Source organism: Parambassis ranga, chromosome 4 (assembly GCF_900634625.1).
Source record: "Parambassis ranga chromosome 4, fParRan2.1, whole genome shotgun sequence".
NCBI lineage: Eukaryota > Metazoa > Chordata > Actinopteri > Ambassidae > Parambassis > Parambassis ranga.
Window position 1 is genome coordinate 14,339,777 of NC_041025.1, and position 19,886 is coordinate 14,359,662.

General features: G+C 41.3%; 1 protein-coding gene across 9 annotated transcripts in view; it reads left to right on the forward strand.

Moving 5' to 3' along the window:
• The window catches only part of ptprsa (protein tyrosine phosphatase receptor type Sa), a 147,011-nt gene that overhangs the window by 84,754 nt on the left and 42,371 nt on the right, over positions 1-19,886 (forward strand). For 5 of the 9 annotated variants that reach the window (XM_028404782.1, XM_028404781.1, XM_028404784.1 and 2 more), the window contains 8 exons: positions 6,895-7,164; positions 7,362-7,943; positions 8,326-8,462; positions 8,557-8,701; positions 14,788-15,108; positions 16,992-17,185; positions 18,331-18,357; positions 19,453-19,570. In XM_028404782.1, the coding sequence (XP_028260583.1) occupies positions 6,895-7,164; positions 7,362-7,943; positions 8,326-8,462; positions 8,557-8,701; positions 14,788-15,108; positions 16,992-17,185; positions 18,331-18,357; positions 19,453-19,570 (1,794 nt within the window). The remainder of the gene's footprint in view (positions 1-6,894; positions 7,165-7,361; positions 7,944-8,325; positions 8,463-8,556; positions 8,702-14,787; positions 15,109-16,991; positions 17,186-18,330; positions 18,358-19,452; positions 19,571-19,886) is intronic. The other 4 variants (XM_028404785.1, XM_028404788.1, XM_028404790.1 and 1 more) reach the window with 2 other exon arrangements.

A 19,886-nucleotide genomic window follows, 5' to 3' on the forward strand; every position in this document is an offset into this window, starting at 1 on the left:
TTGCATCCTTTGGTATTGCTTCTGCACCTTTAAAGGCTTTTCTTGCACGTGTTGTCATGGAAACCCAGCACGTGGAAATAACAGGAACTGTTTGCATGATGGGAGAATGTAACTGTGCTTGCATGCCTGTACAAAAAAATCCCTTTGGGCCGTGATGGTCTTTTTATTTATTTATTTATTTTCTTTCTACATTCCTGTGTTTTTGTTGAGTTGTTTCCTGCTCTTTCTTTGGTTTTCTACAAAAAACAGTTTTCCCTAATACATCCTTCTTTTGGCCTAACCTTTATTTTTTGTGTTGTGGTTATGGTGTTGTGTTTGTGTGTTTTTTTTTCTCCTTTTGTTTCCTTTCTGTTCCTTTCTGTTTCTTACTTGTCCTTTGTGGGTTCATTTGTTTGTGAGATTTGTGTTTCTTTTTTTTCAAATGGATGCTGTTCTGCTTCTTGAGTCTCGGAGTGCAAAAAAAATGCAAATGCCGAATGAAATAAGTGTGTATACAGCCGGTGTTCCTGTCATCTTGTTTATAGCCATCCGTTACTGAAAAAATTAGACCTGATTGGGCCTGATTGGGTACCATGGTGATTTCAGGCAGCCATTAAGGGATGCCATTTACGGTGTCATGTGGATCAATAGGAATATAATGACTTCGACATCACATTTGCCGTTGCTTAGCGGGTACTCGAAGATACTTTTTATTTTCAAATGGCGGCAGCTAGATGTGATTGGTTTCGTTGAATGACTGCTGTTTGTGTTCCCTCGCAGTCATGACACTCAATCAAATTATGATCTATTATTCAAAAGCCCCTCTTTCCCTCTCTCTCACACACACACATACTCACACTGGAAAATAATTGATTTTCAGGATAATGTGACTAAAGTAATGAAGATTATCAAAGTATAGAAAAGCCTGCAGTAGTTTTTAAGCATTCATGTTGTCGTCCTATAAAAATAACAAGGAGAAAATGCTTAATAAATTGAAGCAAACAGTGTTTACATTTCAGCTGGCATAATCAAATCTTTATTGAATTCCATGTTAGCTGCTGTTGGTGAGCTTGCCTGTAAGTTTAGGCCTCACTATTCTTATGAGTAGATTATACATCAGGGTAAGACAGGCATGTCTGCCTTTCAGGTAGAAGAGATAACACACTTCCTCCCTATCAGTCTTCTCTGAGAGTGCCAGTACTTGTATGTGTGCCTGTCAAAGTGTACTGATCTCCAAGGGATTAAACAGATGTGTGGAAGCCAAACTTTGGAAGACATGCCTTATATTTTTCTCAGAAAAACACTTAAGTGTAAGATTTGGTCACTGCTGCGGCTTTTTTGCTTGGTGAGATTTTACGTAATGCTACAAAATATAGGCAAGGCAAATCTGTTTCATCCACGGGATGCTGATTTAGCATCAGGCTACTGCATCCATGCCATTTCTTTGCATTGCATCACCCGTATTAAGTAAGGGATGTCACTAGACAAATATTCGTAATCATCCCTGCTGATTATGCAGTTGACAGTTATGTTTTAGTTCTATTCCATCAGAGGAGAAGTTGCCATCCAAATACTTTTGACTCTGCATGTCAAGTGTCTGTCCATGCCGCCCCTTTATATAGCTGTATCCACAAAGTATGACACCAATTCCTCAGAAGGAAATGAAAAAAGAAAAACCTGTCCAACGTCCACATTGGTATATCATTCTAAGCAACAGTGATGCAGGAAGACTGTGCTGTTACGTACGCATGTGCATGCTTACCCTCCTTTACGGTGGTATCTGCTTGTTTTTGAATGTGCTTGCATGTCCTGCTCTGCATTTTGTGTGTAATGTTGGGAAAGAAAGCTAGATTACACCTTATGTTCTCACTGGCCAAAGCAAAAACCCTGCCATCTCTATTAGATGTTTGTCTCAAGGAGTCCTGAAGACAGTAGTCACCCTTCAAAAACTAAATGAATACATAAATTAAAGTACTTTATTTACAATCTCATTCTAATAATGATAAGAAAAAAACAATAAAAATGCCCCTCCCTCAATCCGACTAATCATATCAACACAGCGAGGGGACATCATCATTCGGCAGCTTGTCATCTACCTCTAAGACAATACAAATAATACAGTGATACACTCTGCAATCCCATCAATGTACTGCTTGCTATTATTAGACACCCCTGCCATGATTCCTGTCAGTTTCCTTTAGGTAATAATTTCCATTTTGATGAGCCACCCATTGAGACTGTTTAGCATTGGCGCAGCCAAGGTATGTTAATACAGGCCGACCCCTGCGGCTTATATGTAAATGCCGTAGGCCTCACCCGGCAAGTGTGACTAAAGGATCTCCATACTGCGCCTGTGTCCTCAGGCAGCAAGAGGGTGTAATCTCAGCTTCAAGGTGACACTAAAGGCTGCACATTATTTTGGCTTCCCCCCCCCCCTTCATTTTGGGGCAGCAAAAAAACTTGCCTCACCAAAATGGCCGATAATGTCCACCTTCTGACCTCTGTTTTTTTTTTTTGGCACAAATCCCTCCACAACACTGCCCACTATACTAGAGTTAGCGCAGTACTCTGGCATTCTCTCTCGACTGCTTCTCACCTCGTCCAGTGTAAGGCTTCTTGTCTTTCTCTCCACATTGGGGCTTGAAACAAGATAACGTGTTGTTAGTAGTCCAAACGAAAGGTATACTTTTGTTTTTATTTTCTCTCAATTCCAAATGGGCCGGCTGGGCTCCTGGTCTCTGTGAATGAGGAGCCTGTCCATGCAATTGGGATTCTTTATTTTCTTTGATTCATTGTTGTTACATCTTAAAGGAAGGATAGGAAAGGATGACATGCACACACACATACACACATATATCCAGGCTTACCAGACCCTATTTAGTCATATCATACAGGCCTGTGTCCAGTCAATGATTGCATTGAGTGCAGTGACTCATTTGCATGTGACATTTAGATGCAGAGTTAATGTCGCTCCCCAAAGTGTCTTCTGGGTTTTTAGTATTTTGAAATTGTGTCCTGCTTCTGTTGCAACCAAAGACCAAATTCACTTACCTGTGAGACACACACACAAGGTGATTGCTGTTGACAAGTACTTTTGTGCAGTTTTTGAAGCTACAGTTTGCTTCATATCATTCATTAATAGTAACCCCAGTGAGGAAGCTTGTGTGTTTTGGCTCAGTAAGCCAGCCACAGCCAAAAGCTACCATCATTTGGCAGGTGACTGGTGTTACCCTAAAACTTTGGGGTAGGGAGTCAAATGTAAACAGAACCATCTTCCTGTGGGGAAACCTCATTCACTCAGCCACTACAGCTCCCGGTCCATTGGCTGAACTGAGCCCCAGGGAGAGAATATCACCCTCAGACACACTTTGATTGGACATATCCCCTAAAAAAAACGATTGTTTTTTTGCCATTCTTTTTGATTAGAGGAGGCAAAAATCAAGAGACAAATAATAGTTGAAAAACATCTAATAGTACTGATGCATACCTCTTTGTTGAACACAGCTGCACTCTGGTACTGTCTATGCTGTTCGGACGTAGTTCTTTTTGTGGATTTGTTCAGTTTCATTTGTTTCCTTTCCTTTTGATTTTGTGCGTGTGTGTGTCTGGAACAATGCTATATTCGGGAATGAATGGCATGCTTGGATGGGCTTGGGTGACATTTTTTTTGGATTGTTATGGTTCTTTGGTGTCTGCCCAGGTGGATGGGGGTGCACCTGTATATGTCACTCATGCCATAGCCACACCCATGCATGTCCGTGTAAGGAATGGGCTGCCCTTTCACCTTTGTTGTTAAGTTAGGTATTTTTTTAACTAATTGGAATACAGAGAACTATTTTCTGGCCCAATACAATGGGATCCTTTGCTTTTTTTTCACAATTCAACATTTCTCAGAATATGTCCCACAGTCCTGTCCCAACAGCTATTTGATTTTTTTCCCCGTCAGGTCAGGCTAGTACAGTTTATTATTCTTTGACATGACCGCTTTTATTTCAAAGAGCAAATGACATTTTTTAACAACAGAAGGCTCTTCCAATTCGCCATTTACCGTACTATTTTTCTCGGTATATTTCCGCAGTGTATAATTTTGTGTACCACAGAGAAGCATTTCTTCAAAGGTCAGCTTTAAAGAACATTTTGCCCTCAAGGTCAGGTCATGTCTTACCCATGAAAAGAGTAATAGACATTAACAGTGAAGTGCTCAGAGAGTAGATCAAAAGCCCAAAGGTGCACAAGGGCTGTAATTTATTCTATGTATAACCAAAAAAATATTATCAGATTTTTTTTTTTTTTTACATCTAAAGCATAAAATCATGTTTTCTATAGTTGAATCTGAAATGGCTGTTAAAAGCCAAGATGTATTTGAGATATCAGCTTGAATTAATTAGCTGAAATTCTCCATTCTATAACTTACAAGTTAGTATTTACATGCTTGCAATCATGTCAAAACTTGTGAGCTCTCAGGTAAAAATCCCCTCAGAGTGTGTGTAGGTGATATTTGTGCCTTAGTTTGGTGAAAAAAGTTCAACTGTCCTATGCAACGATCATATGAATCCCATTTGGATCGACACGGTGTATTTTGGAATGCTACCTATCCTTGATGCCCTTTTCAGTGTCTCCCCCTCCGTCCCTTCAAACACACACACAGACACACAAACTTATCCTCTCATCCTCCCACCACATTGAAGTGCAATGTTTCAGATGTGGAGGAAGGGGACATGTAGTCGATCTTCTTGATTTTAAGCCCCAGTGTGTGAGACCTCCAAACCCACTTTGAGCCATGATCTTTTTATTTGCTTTCTTTAGAATCAGTTTCCTTATTCTATCCCCAACTTATATCCTCCTCCTCCTCCTGCTCCTCCCCTCCCCCCTCCCCCTCCTTTCTCCGACAATCCCAAAACCCTCCCCCTTCCCCCTTTGCGTACTGTAAAAGTGCGTCTACGTGACCATCGTGTCTGTCTGTCTGCCCGTCTCCCTCTGTCTGTCTTGTCTGCTGTCTTGCTGCTTGAGTCTGTTTTGTTCTGCCTTGTCTCTTGTCCCTGTCTTTCCTGTCATGTCTGTCTCTAGAGTCATCTCTTCCATTTAGTTCATTTTTTAATTCTTCATCTTTACTATTTTCATTCTCTCTTTTTAATCTTTGCATCCCAACAAACATTTTGATGGATAGAAGTTTAATGTGACATACAGTCGCTCTTGTTTTGTGAATTCAAGATCTTCGATTTATTTTTGTATTTTTCGTTAGTGTTTGATATTTTACCTTTTTAATTAATGTAAGTGGATTTTCACTTCCCATTTTACGTTATATATTATCTGCTAAACCCCCTGGATTAGCATGGAAGGCGGTCACCTCTTGCATGTCATTACCTGTCAAGTGCTTGCTGGGATGCCTCTCATGAACACAGTGTTTTTTGCAAAAATCATACACTCTCTTGCATACTGTAGACACGCACACTCATGCCTATACCAATGCAAAACAACATACACATCTGAATGCAGATGGTAGATGGTAGATCTTTCACGCCTTTCCTCTGCGTCTAAGGCTCATTATCAACCTCCTTCCAGTCCTATCCATATGAGTTTTAAGGTTCTCCCTGTCTCCCTCTCTCAGCTGTCATTCCCCTTATTCAGCTGCCTCTGTCTTTCCTCCTATTCCTCAGTCTCTCCTGCTCTCTGGATTTTCACTCCCTGTTGATCCAGTTCTGTTTCTTTACTCCAACACTCTGTGATAGTAAACTCTATAGTTACAATTTCTATAATTCTTTTTTTTTCTGTGTATTTCTAGGCACACACCTTGTTCCTCAATACTTTTGTAGTTTGTGTTAACTGGGACTGCGATGTGACAATGTGCCACCGTCACATTTTGTCACATTAGCTGAAGAAAAACAAAGTTTACACAGCACTGAAGCGGGTTACCCCCCCTTTTTTCCCTCCTCCAACCTCCCCCCTCTCTTTCTGTCACTCTTTTCTACTCTGTTCCCCTTCTTTCTATCCTTTCCTCGGATGTTATATCCTCTATCTTGTATTTCTACTTTCCTCTCCAATCGTCTTTTGTCTGGGCATGCTAGCGACCCTTCAGTTATATTCCTCTATGCATTTTATCTCAATTTTTATATCTGATTTTGTTATCATTTACTCCTTAATTTACTTCGATCTATTTATGCATGCTGTCTGTGAAACTGATAGCTGCATCTATCAATGGAACCGTGTCAGATCTTAATAAGGCTTTGTCCAGTGGATCTACCCTAAACCACAAAAATCTGATTAAAGTTTCTCATCTTTAAGATTACTAGGAGGTAGCAACAGGTGTCAAATGTATGCTAGAATGTGCTTAGCGACCTCATAGAGATGGTCAATAGTTCAGTAACCCTACACTTCCTGTGCTGTGGGAGAAGCCTGCAATGGCCTACTTCCCGTTTGGCATGAGTGCCTGAGAGGGCAGGAAGTTCCAGGTTGCCATCTTGGCCTTATGTGATACCAGTATCACATGGCCTTTTACGACACACTTTCATACTTAGTGATTAGGTTATGATGTAGTTGTATATGTGTCAGCAGTTCAGTCACAAAGATGAGAAACTCGTAATAGATTTTTGTGACTTTAATTGTGCTGTGATGGGTCAAATATTGGTCAATGGAACCTTGTTGCTATGAATCGTTGCTTAATTGTTAATCTATATTGTTGTTGAAGCAGTTCTGTTAGTTTAGTTCCTTCTCATTATTTGTATATTTTTATGTTTTTGAAAAGTCTAGTTTGATTTTGTGTTTGAGTTCACATTTACTATGTTGAACCTTTTGTGTGAAGTAGTCCTTGAGAAGGGTCCATTTTCATCGGCCTCTCTTGTTACCTCTCTCTTTCTCTTTTTTTGACTCCCTTGCCCTCTTTTGTCATCCTCTCCCCTTCCTCATGCCTTCTCCCAGTCCGGCGGGTGCCTCCACGGTTCTCCATTCCACCAACGAGTCAGGAAATAATGCCCGGTGGCAGTGTGAACATAACATGCGTGGCAGTGGGGTCGCCCATGCCTTATGTCAAGTGGATGCTGAACTCAGAGGACTTGACACCGGAGGATGAGATGCCAGTGGGCAGGAATGTGCTCGAACTGAGCAGCGTCCGTGAATCGGCCAACTACACCTGCGTGGCCATGAGCTCCCTTGGCATCATTGAAGCTGTGGCGCAGATCACTGTCAAATGTAAGAGATAACTGTGCTTGTGGTGGAGGGTTCTTCAGAAGAACATTACATTTGAAATGTAAAGTGCGCTCTGTCTTGTTATACTGACCTTGAGTGATTGTGAAGGCATTTGCAGCCCTGTTTTTGCTGCAGCCCTCCTCATTCAATCGCTGTTATGATAAATGACTCTTTTCCTTCCTGTTTTGTCACCAAAACAGCTCTTCCAAAGCCTCCAGGTACTCCTGTGGTTACTGAAACCACTGCCACCAGTGTGACCATCACCTGGGACTCAGGAAACCCAGATCCTGTGACCTATTACATCATCCAGTACAGGGCCAAGTCCCCAGACAGCAAGTACGAGACAGTGGCTGACATCACCACCACACGTTACAGCATTGGCGGCCTCTACCCCAACACAGAGTATGAAATCCGTGTCTCAGCCGTCAATACAATTGGCCAGGGTCCTCCCAGTGAACCAGTAGAAACTCGGACTGGTGAACAAGCACCCGCCAGCCCACCGAGAAACATTAAAGCACAGATCCTTCCCCAGAACACCATGATGGTCCAATGGGAAGAGCCGGAGGAGCCCAATGGGCAGATCAAGGGCTACCGTGTGTATTACACCATGGACGACTCTCAGCATATGAGCCACTGGCAGATCCATAATGTCCAGGACAGCCTCATCACCACTATCCAGAGCCTAGTTCCCCAAGAGACCTACACAATAAAAGTTCTAGCTTTCACCTCAGTAGGTGACGGACCTTTCTCAGAACCCATCCATGTCAAAGTACTTCAGGGAGGTAAGAACCAAAAAAAATGATATATAACTGTATACAGTTGGTATCTGTTTAAAGGCTGTAGGCCACGTGTTTGGTAGATTTTTTAATAAGTTATTTTGAATTTCCAATCTCCCATCTTCCATGCTAGGTTCAGGTCACACATCACTGAAGCATAAACTCCCATTAACTTCATCCATACCTCATTTTTTTATCCCATTATGCTGTACATGTCAGTACAATAATAACTGTGCTCTTTTATTGTGAAATCACTGACCAGGAAAAATAGCCTCATAGCATATTAAGGGGTAATTTGATGCAACCTTTTACTGTGTATGTACAAAGTTGTTGCTAAAACATAGAAAGAATGCATCCTGCTACAATGTCCTCTGCTGTTCCCTTTTAGTTCCAGGTCAGCCATCCAAATTCCAGGTCGGTGCTGTGTCTGACACTAGCATTGAGCTGATGTGGGAACCTGCGTACGAGAAAGAAGGCATTATAAGTTATGAACTTCGGTACATGGAGGGCAGTTTTGGCACTCAGGTAAGATTTTATTATGTCGTAAGGTATACAAATTGTAACACTAAGTGATCCAACTTCCAGTTTCTTTTACAATAACTTGATTTTCAATCAACAGCTAAAGAAAACATTTGAACCCAGAAATTCACATGTTGTGGAAGGTCTCCGCCCCAACACAGAGTACCGCTTCTCCCTGGCAGCCATCTCTAACAAAGGCATCGGAGCCTTCACAAATGACATTGTGGAGAAGACCCTACAAGCCAGTATGTAACCTTTTATTGTGTCTTCTCTCCTCTTTTCTTTGTGAGCAGGCTAACATAGATGTTTTTTAAGCGGTTTAAATATAATGACTTAATTCCCTCTCAAGTGAATTCTAATAAGTTTATGTGTCTTTTCCTTTTTGCCTGGAGCTTCTAAACTTCTCTTTGATGTCAGCAGCATCTTCATCAGCCTCTGCTCTTTTGTGGAATGTTAGCTGTGCTTTAATATTTTTCTGTTAGACTTTTATTTTGGTAACCTTAATGCGACAATATGAATGTGGTGTATTCTTTCCTATGTAAGCAGGTGTTAACTCTAGAAAGAGTTTGTTTTGTGGAGGTTGAATTGAAGCCACAAAGGGCTAAAAGCACTCTTATAGACTGAGTGTATTACTTTTTTTTTCTTTAACTTTGCTTTAGTGCCAAAATATGAAGGTACTCCACACTGTCAAACAAATCAACTCTATGTGGACCAACAATTTTGGCAGTTTCTTTATTTTCCTTTCTCTTTTGTTCATATTTGCTTTTCTTTCCTTTGTCAACAGCAAGTGCACTTCCAACGTGACACAGACACAAAAAATGTCAGCTCTCCTCTAAAACCGCCAAGGCTCTCGTATGAACTGCATGCATGTCGTGGGACGTTAAATTTAGAACTGAGCTGAGTCAACAAAAAAAAACATAAGCAATTATTTAAACGAGCCTGCTAAAAATAGCAGCGGTGATATCCTAGTAGGAAAAAAAAGATATACCCAGCTCATCCAATTGAATTTCCAATAGTAGGTGCAAGTACTGTTGGGATGACAGAGTATTATATTCATGTCTGTTGGGCTTACACGACACATAAAGATTAACAATGATGTTGAGTATCGACATTTAATACATTACTGGTAAAGAACATAGCAGGATTTGTGGGATTATGAGTGGATCTAAGCGACACATCATATTGATGCATACTATAGAAAATTAGAGACACATGCTGGAGGGGTGTTTTGTTTTGGTTTGTTTTTTAGCTTTAATGAGGTTCAAATGTCTTTCACATAGACATAGGAGAGCCATGGCGGTGCGAGTAGACCTCTTTTAACACATTTTCTGTTTCTACTAGTGCAACTTGTTGGCCGCAACCCCCCTCCTCCTACTCCTCCCCACTCACACCTGGGCGTGGTGGGCAGGCTTTGGATCAACCACTTCACACTTTCTTTTTGTTACCGCTAGGCAGCAGAGCTACACAGACAGTGCAGAGTCACTGAGGAGAGCTCCAGTTGCATGTGACACTCACTCCTGACCTGTTGGGGTGCCGATCTCTGCACCGTTGATCTTTGATCAGGCATGACTAGTACTTGATGTTCATCCAAGCCCCATCTCTGTCTTGGCGTCTCTTGACTGTGTGTGTGTGTGTGTGTGTGTGTGCACATCACCTGTCAGTGTGTGCTTTGGGTTTTCTGCCTTATTGTTTTCTTGCATTTGTTCCTTGACCGGCAAAACCACAAGCTGATTGAATTGGATACACCTCCCCTTTTTTCCTCTGTCATCAACCTATTCCAGCTCTGTTTCTTTCTTTGTCGTTTATTCCCCTTTATACATTGGAACAAAAGCTCTCATTGGAATGGCTTGACATCACTTTGCTCACTTTGTCTCCTCTTCCTTTTATGTTGACTCTTTTTTGATAAACCTTTTGAGTAAGGTCTTTTATTTATTTACCAATTTCTCTTCATTTCTTGGTTACCTGAAAGAGTATTGGTTTAAAATCACACTAAACTGTAGCTTTCTGCGAATCTTTGTGCTTTCTGTTGGGTTTTTTGCATAAACCCAAATCCACCACAGACATAAACAGCTACTACTCAGCAGCAGCAGGATGACATGATTTACAGTCTTTGGAGCAAATATGAAGTTTAAGTCTAACTCTGCTAGACAAGGCGCTTTTCCCGATTAATTTCACCATAGAAAATCGATATGATTTATCAAATGTGTTCAGATTGCACATACAATGTCTGCATTTATTAGCCATTCTTAGGCCTTAAATGACCTTCCTCAATGAAGGCTGTGTTTTAATGTATTACAGAGTCCTTGCTTAAGCAGTTGTGAGACACATCTACCATCACACAAATCAGACAAAGCTAAAAAAAAGTTTTTTAACATGAAATAACTTGATCTGTTGGATGCTTTGAGGTAAGTGATTATGTGGTTTAGGAATTCAGTCTGCCATGACATTTCTCACAGACCTGTCAGGGTCATCCACCTTTTTTTCCATCCCAAAACACCAACACACCAACTGGAAGGACAGATTATGTATTTTTATTAATGATATATCTTTAAGCATTTAACTGACACATTTGCTGTTTGGCTGCCCATACAGGTCAAAACATAGCAGCATCGTTATTAGTACAAGTCAGTGGAAAGCACTGACATATATTGCTAAACCATGTTAAATCATAACAAAGTAGAAGCACGGTAGCTACTAGTTTAAGGGCAGTAACCTGGCACTGTTGTTAGATTGTTGTGCGTTGCTGTGTGTAGATTCACCCACTCAAAATACACCATTAGTGCCAGACTCCCAAGAACTATAGGTGTGGTACAACAAACACTGCAAATATGTCATGCCCCAATTTAGACTGCAATAAAAAAAACTGATTCATTAGTTGCTTGTTTGCAAGTCCCATAAGTACAATCTAAGCAATGGCTGTCTACCAGTTTAAGTTCATCTTCTTACCCTGCAGAAAGCTTTATGCTTGAACTTCAGTGGTGTCTGGCAGACTGAAACCCTTTGCCACAGAGTGAAAAGAAAGACAGACAACATGATTTTTTTCAGTATACTTTGTCATCTATTTTCTGTGGTAAAATGTTTACTGATTGTTAAACTTTGTGCTCAGTCCAAGTAGCATTACCAGAGGCTATTGCCATGGGGACCACACACACAAACACACACGCACACTATAGAACGAGTTGTAAAATTGTGTTTGATGCACCAATCTCATTGGCTTCTCGTGGCTAGTATTACATTCACTGATATAAATGCACAAGTTGTTGCAGTCAACAGTGGCCCCCATTCAGAAGCAAGGCCTCAGGGAGTATGCTGCCAAAGTCAGACCAGGTTGAGACCGTTCAGACGTGGCCGGAGGGGTTCCACAACCCGAGAGCTGGGAGGGCTCCCAGCATTCCTCTAGCTGTTACCCATTTGCAAGGCACGGTAACAGGACCTGAGAGAGACCCTGGGAGTGGGTGTTAGGGGACTGCAGGGCCCCAGAGCGGCAGATAAGAATCCCATTTCATAGCGTCAGAATTAATTTCATGCCTTCCGATGAGCTATGAGCCAAGCCCCTGGATTGTCAGGCTTTGTTACACATTTAGATTATACCTAGAACCTGCCAGTAGCCAGTCAAGTGCTATCTCTCAAATTAAAGTGGCAGATTCTAAATCCTCTGTATTTAACCAAACAAGCAGTTTAGCCTCCCCACTTACTGTAATTGCAGTAGGTTTTTAGATATATTGAAATGTTTGTGTGAGCCACACCACGGCCATGTGACATCGGGGGGATTAATTCCATAATGATCTACAAATACCAGCATCCTGTCATTCGAGGCTTCTGATGAAAATACAGTTCAAATGCAGACATGTGCTAAAACCCTGATAGCAAAGCCGTATAGGCAATCTGGTATGGAGTAATGGCCCGTGTTCCTCAAATGTAATTTATATCCAGTGAAGATGTTGCACTAAAAGCACTTTTAATCTGAAGGTAGTCATAATGATTAGGTATGCCGCCGCTACTTGACATTGTTGGCTTTATACCCGGGCACATCACAACGGACTTAAAAGTCAAAGAGAAGGATATGAATGCAGACATGACTAATTATTTGTCAAAAAGCATTTAGGAAACTCTTTCAGGAAAAAAAGCTTCAAAAGAACCTCAAGTGCAGCATTAGCTGGAGTTTCTTCTTTTGTGATGGTATAGTTCTAGTATCCATAATCCCGCTGCTGGCCTTCATGGGATATGCACTTTATTAAAGCTGTGCCCTAGCCAGTCTTAAACTGTTATCAGGCATGAGGATGCCTGTGCACTGTGATAGGCCCGGCCCCTGTCAGATTCATAGCCTCTCTCCTCACCACAAAGATTGAGAACTGAGCAATCATTCTGGACTAGAGAGTTTGCAAATACAATATGGTAGAAGGAAAGAAGCTGAAAGAAGCTCAGAATCCAGTAAGACCTTAAGTAAATAAGCCCATTGGACACAGAAGGGTTTGGGAACTGTGGCTGAGGTCCTGTCTTATTTGTTGTGTGCTGGAACATTCAGTTTTAACTGGGAGGAGGTCTGTCTTATATTCAGAACTCTTGTTTTTTTTTTTATTCTCAGTTTGTTTTTTTAAAGCTGTTCCGCCCAACGTGACATTACAGTCAGAACACTATCATTAAACTTTTATGAATTCCACAATATAAGCTTTCCAATGTTGCTTCTTCTATTCTTGTGTCTTGGCATTCTGGAAATGGCAGTAAGCTTTACAAAGATACATAGGCACAGAGCTATGAAATGGGATTTATTTGTACATCTGTTTATTTGGCTCGGCCAAGAGCACAAGCACAGAATGTCTTGGGAGTGAGCTTTTCCCCCTCGATGGCTTCCCCTCTCACAGTCTTGTGGACCCTCCGGCCCAACAATACAGTATTTAACAGCCCTGGCTACAGCACAGAGCCAATTCTTTCCCTCCCGAGTATTTCCAAAACAAGCTCTCAGTGGATAAAAATGAAAGGTATTTACTGATTCAGACACAGAAATTGAAAAATAAAATTAAAATTGAGAGGGAAAGTGTTGAGCTTGGTGACTGTAGATGCTCTGTAGTCAGGTGCTGGTGGTAAGAAAGTCTATAAAATTGTGTATTTTTGGGAGTCAGGTACGTATGATGCAGACGATGTTTGTGATCTTTTTATTTTTGAGTTAAATGTTCTTGTTTTCTGTTTATGCTGAGTATCCTGTTTCTTCATGTTTTCTCATGAGTTGTCATTTTTTTTAACCTTAACTGTTGTTGTGGTTCTTTCTTTCGAGTCAAATGGGTTACAGAGAAATTCATTTCCCAGTACCCTCCTTAAGTTCATAATTTATTTGTTCAGCCTTTTTGTTTTGGAATGAGAACATGCTGCTCTTTTTTTCATGGTTTTCTTTTCCTTTGTTCTTTTCCTAATTTATCATGTGTGGAATTTCTATTTTCTCCTGAAGATATTTAATTTAGTTTTTTATTATCGTGCAATATTGACTGCCATGACAGACACAATTGCAATAATGACTGTGTTTGTCAGAGCAAGATGGAAGTAATATACTCTTATATGAAGAGGGGTGGTAAAAAACATATTTTCATACATGTCCTCTTATCCGTATAATACCAAATTCTGGATGAGAAGTGAAACATTTTATCGCATCCCGCGCAGCACACTCGCTGGACAAGCACATGCTGGCTAAGAGCTTGGCACAGATTAGAAATGAGAGGCACCCAGTTTGATTTAGAAAGTTCACAGATGTGTAGGTTTCAGCATGTTTTTTTCAAGACACACACAAATAACAGCCAATGTTTTAATACTCTTACAAATTCAAAAATACAGACTAGACTTAAAGTATGTATTCATCTTTTTTTCTGCCAGTTTGATGGGTGTAACTGACAGCCAAATGGCTTAGTGGTACCAGTAATTGGAAAATTAGCTCTTATGACTGCCATGTTCAGTTTGAAAGGACTAAAGTGCCTCAGTAATACACAGCACAACGAGGCATGACCAAATCAGAACCCGATGCCCCTAAGGAAGCCATCTTGACTCATTATTTCACAAGCTTGGGCCGTTGTCCATTCGTATGCTTCTTCTGTTGACATGATTTTATTTTATTTTTTTATTTTACGCATTTTGCCTTTGTCTTTGTGTTGCAAATTCCTTTGAATTATTCGTCTTGTTTTATTATTTGAGTTTTGAATTTTCCTTTTTTCATTTTCTTTATCTCTCCCATCTTTTTATTTTTTTGTTTTTCACCCTCCTTCCCTTCCCCTTTCCCCATCCTCCCTTCCCCTCGTCCTCGACCCAACCCTTCCTTCCTTCCTTGCTTTCCTTTCCACCTCACCAGAGCCCTCAGCCCCCCCTCAAGACATTAAGTGCAGCAGCACCAGCTCCACCACCCTCTTGGTAAGTTGGCGCCCCCCGCCTTTGAAGAGTCAGAATGGTGTCCTGGCGGGGTATAGGGTGCGCTACCAGGTGGTCGGCCCGTCTGAGGGTGCCGGGGAAGAAAGGGAACCTGTGGAGGAGGCTTCTGTGTCTGCCAGTGAAGAGCAGGCGTTGATGCAGCGATTGGAGAAGTGGACCCAGTACCGCATCACTGTGTCTGCCTCCACTGTGATTGGGCCAGGCCCTGAGAGTGAGCCCCTGATCTGTCGGACTGATGAAGACGGTACATGAAACTCAACTACAGTCATTTCAAGGGTTTATAATGACTCAACTCACCATCTTTAAAAATGATCACAAAGCTTGCCAGGTTTCTTTAGTCAGAGGCGGACAGCCTTCTCCGACTTTACTTTGCAAGAGGTTTTTCCTTTTACACAGTTTTACCTATTTTCTGACAAGAGAAAATATTTAAATGAGATCTGCTTTATTTGGAATTTGCCTATATTAAACACAGTATATACTCTTTTAGCAGATAGCATGGAGAAAACCAAAGCATTTTACTATTAAAAACTAAGTAACTGAATGTAATCAACAGTAGCCACAGCATTCAATATCCTGTCTCTATCTGTTGGCTTTTAACAGTATCTCATTGCTCTGCTGAGAGGCATAAGCATTTATGAGTGATAGACACCACCAGGCCATATATGTCTGTGCATTTATAGTGGTTACCGAAGGTCAATGGTGTGTGTGTGTGTAAATTTGAGGCTACTGCAGACTGAAAAATGGTCAGGTTACACTTGAATATAGATTTTTGATTCATTTCAAACAACAGCTAGAGTGCTTGCAAAAACATTTCCACCTTAAAAACAGTAAACATCATACAGCTCAGTTTGACAGCAGCAACAAAATGACAAAGTAGAAAAGAAGTCAAACACTAAAACACATAAAACTAAGATGTAAAGATGTTGAGCATGTGACAGAAGATCTGAATCATTGACAGATGGCTGACATTATCTTCTGTTCCCATCCATTACTGCAGAGTTTTAAGCATTTTTCTGACTGATGTTCAACGACCACAACAAGAGAGACCAGCGTAAATTCTCACCATACCCGTTTCAGAACACTTGCACTTGGTCTTCAGTTGCAAGGGGTGAAAGCTGCAACTCACTGACAATCGCGATAACAAATTTTCTGGTGTCATTACGATAATAATGTGTGACAGAGAAGTGCCAGGTAGAGAAATAAGAGCTGAGGCTAAAAGGTAGAAAACATTCTGGTAATAAACAAGATTGGTGCATGATCCTAGGTAAGGGTGAAGAAGCAGGGGGGTGAGGGGGGGGGGTATGGTTGTGATTTAGGGGGTTGAAGAAGGGGACTCGAAGTGTTTGCGGAGGAGCAAATGGAAGCAGTTTTGAAAGGAAGGAGTTTTATTAATGGCACATCCATCTCAGGAAAGGACAGTCCATGGTGAACTGAGAGGCCTGGAAGCAAGGCCCGTCATAAAGGTCTGTCATTATGACTGAGAGACGAGGCTTACCGCAGACAGACACATGCTGAAAAGATGGAGTAGACGAGGGGGGAAAGTACCCGTGCGATGGGGGAATGCTGTATGATATTGTGAGAAGACTGACACTGGAATGCGTTTGTTCTTTTTTTATTGTCTCTGTCAATCATTTATGCAGGCTGTCAGTATGTTTGATGGTTATTGGGTGCACATGTGCATTAATCAGGGGGGTTATTAATGTCATGTGTTATGTGCATCACTCAGCCTCTATTGCTCTTATAGTGTGAAGGATATGGTGTAATTTTGCAGAGACAAAACCAGCACCATTTACACCCCATGTTAACATGCATCTCAGGCAATTCGATCACACAGATAGGTCTAGGTAGCAGATCGGTTCACACCTGGCATTCCGATGTCTCTGGAGACATAATTTTTGATTGGATCTCTCTTCACTGCTCTCTTTGCACAATGATGTCAGACGGAAGCAAAAAAATCCTTCTTTGGTTTTCAAAACAGAGTCCTAACAGCTCAGTAATCAACTGAGGACACTCAAACAGTGCAGAATTGTCCTTTAAAAGCTTGTTGAGTCTATAAAATATAATTTTAGTGATCACAATCACAATCCCGCTGTGTTCTGATTTGAGTATTTATTTTGTTTCCTATAGTTCCTGGGGCTCCTCCGAGGCGAGTGGAGGTGGAGGTCCTTAACTCCACAGCACTTAAAGTGATGTGGCGTTCCGTGATGCCTGGCAAGCAGCACGGTCAGATCCGCGGCTACCAGGTTCACTATGTACGCGTGGAAAACGGCGAGTCACGGGGCCTGCCCCTCATCAAGGATGTCATGCTTGCCGATGCCCAGGTATGACCGTCTTCTAGTTTCTCCGGCACAAGTCATATATTTTTGCACCACATAGCATGCTCACATGCAAATGTTGTTTTAGAGAAACCACACTTTTGTGGTTGTGCAAACATTTCTGGAGAACAGGAAATGATATGGGTCCTGTTCCCTCCAGGATTCCACTTCACATTGCTGTAATGTTTTTTTCCCCTCAGCCCACAACAAGAACTATAATCAAAGCTTCATCTTGTCCTCCCTCTTCTACTTCCATGGCTGTTATTGGGAATGTCTAGCCCCCCTGGTGAATGGCAACATCTGCCACAAAAATATTTGATAGTGTTGCTTGTGTCAAACACAAAGACTCGAGAAAGATTGCAGTATACTATGCCTGGAGGTGGGGGTAAAATTGACATGAAAACATTTTACTGACAGAATTGTAATGAGTGACACCCCCCTGCCGCTTTACCCCCTTTCTTTTTACAAAACCTCTGTAAACACAGTTCTGGAGGACTCCTGCTATAGTGAGAGTCTTCTGCACAGTTGGAATCATCCAAATGAAAAGGCATTTGAAGCCTTGAAGGAAAACAGAAATAATAGATGTTTGTAGATATAGCTGTATATTAAGGAATAAATTAATCAACAGCTATTTATTGCACATAAATGAAGGGTCCATTCAGGTCAATACCACCCATATCACGTTCAATTAACCCAAGAATATAATGAGCTGAAATAAGATAAAGCAGAAGCTCTAAAGCAAATCATATCTTTTTAATTGTGTCTTTTTATTGGTAAATTGCAATACAACCTTATCCTTGAACCCTTTAAGGCTGAGTCTTATATACTAGCTGTCAATGATTCAAAACTATTGTTAGCTGTACTGTAACCTGGTTGCCTCCACCAGCAGGTCTGTACAATTCAGAGCCTTGTTCAGTTGCTCCTCACCGCATAAGCTTCAAACAGCTTTGCTCTCTCCTGACCTCCCAGAACTAGTGACCTATTTCTGATTCCTACCCTCTGCTCACAAGCCTCTAATTCCCCCCCTCCGCCTCACACAATGACTATTTCTTCCCTTTCCTTTTTTTTTCTTTTTTCTTAAAAAAAATTATTGCTCTCTCTCTTCTCCTTCTCCTGCACTCTCCTCTTTGGCTGGTGGGGGGGTTGGTTAGTGGGAAACGGATGATACAGCTGAATATGTAAGTACGAAGTTTCGCCTGAGTGCCTTTGTGTATCTGAAAGGGGTATAAACAGCGGGTATTGCATCAACCTGTTCGGATTTACAGTTTACATGATCTTTATTCATCAACTTTGAATAACAAAGTGGCTCAGAGGCTTCACCTCAGCCGTCTGGTCAGCCACAACCTCTACGCTATCTCTAGGAATAAAAGGACAAACTTCTCTTGCCAGTTAGCCTGGGAAAAAAAAAGAAGACGACGGCTGATGCAATATCCTCTAGCCTCTGTGCCTGGAATGCTAATGCTGCTTGTGCTACAGTGATGCAGTGTGTTTTGTCTTGTGCTCTGGTGGTGTTTTTGGTTTGGTGTTTTTTATTTTTTTTAATTGTGTGTGATTTTTAATTTGTGTATTTTAATTTTCAGTGTTAGCATTACAAGTTGTAGTTTTCAGAATGTCTGCCTTGCAATTGCCCATCGCCTCTCATTCTTGCTTAAATTTTTACCCTGGTTGTAAACCTAGATTTCAACCACCAGTCCATCAGCCTTGCCCGGATTCCACGTCAAATGCAAGACAGTACTTATAGCTCATTTACCTTTATTGACTTCTCCCATCCTTCTGCCAACCGGCCTGTTAAAAACCTCATTCTACATTCGTTCAAACCTGCTCCCTTGAAAGATTCATTAGAATTGATCGGAAGCCTCTCTTTGAAGAGGACTCAAGGAAACTTAATGGCTGAGGTAAAAAACTGCCAGCGAATGCCCGGGATGTATTCAGCATGCATTTATCAAATTTAAGCTGTTGATTGGAATATTGCTAAAGGAATAAGAGAGGCTACTTTCCATTTACATACCTAATGTCCCTCCTCCACCTTGGCAGCTCTAAGGATTGACGTAAGGGAATGGTCTCCCATTACGCAGGAGAAGGAAGATGCAGGAGAAAGGGGAGGAGGGACATTACATTTAATGCATGGCTCGTGAAAATTAATAACGAGGACCAGGAGACACTTCACTTAGATTAACATTCTGCATAAGGCAGTTTGAGCTGCACAAAGTGGGATCAGATCATGAAAAATTCAACACACGTTTTGACATTTTTCTCTTCCATGTCCCCCACAGGAAATGGTCATTGGAGGACTCAAGCCAGACACCACTTACTCCATAACGGTGGCAGCATACACCACCAAGGGGGATGGAGCACGGAGCAAACCCAAACTGGTGGTGACCAAAGGGGCAGGTCAGTACGAGGACATATTAAGTATTTGGTTCATGGTTCATGGTTCAGGGTAGCAACTCATTGTTTGACGTAATAACTGCTAGGGTCCGATGCCTGCACATGATTAACATCTATTTGAAAGGACATGAAGAAAATTATTAGCTGGGTTAGGAGTTCAAATTAAAAGTTTGTCTCATGTTAAAACTTCTACTTCACAAAAATTGACATTCAGCTCCTGAGTACAGTGCTGTTTGCTTCTGTGTTTATTATTTGAGTCATGTTCAGAAGGCTCTCCACAGATATTTAAAGATCAAGGGAATGGTTTGAGTTACTTGGA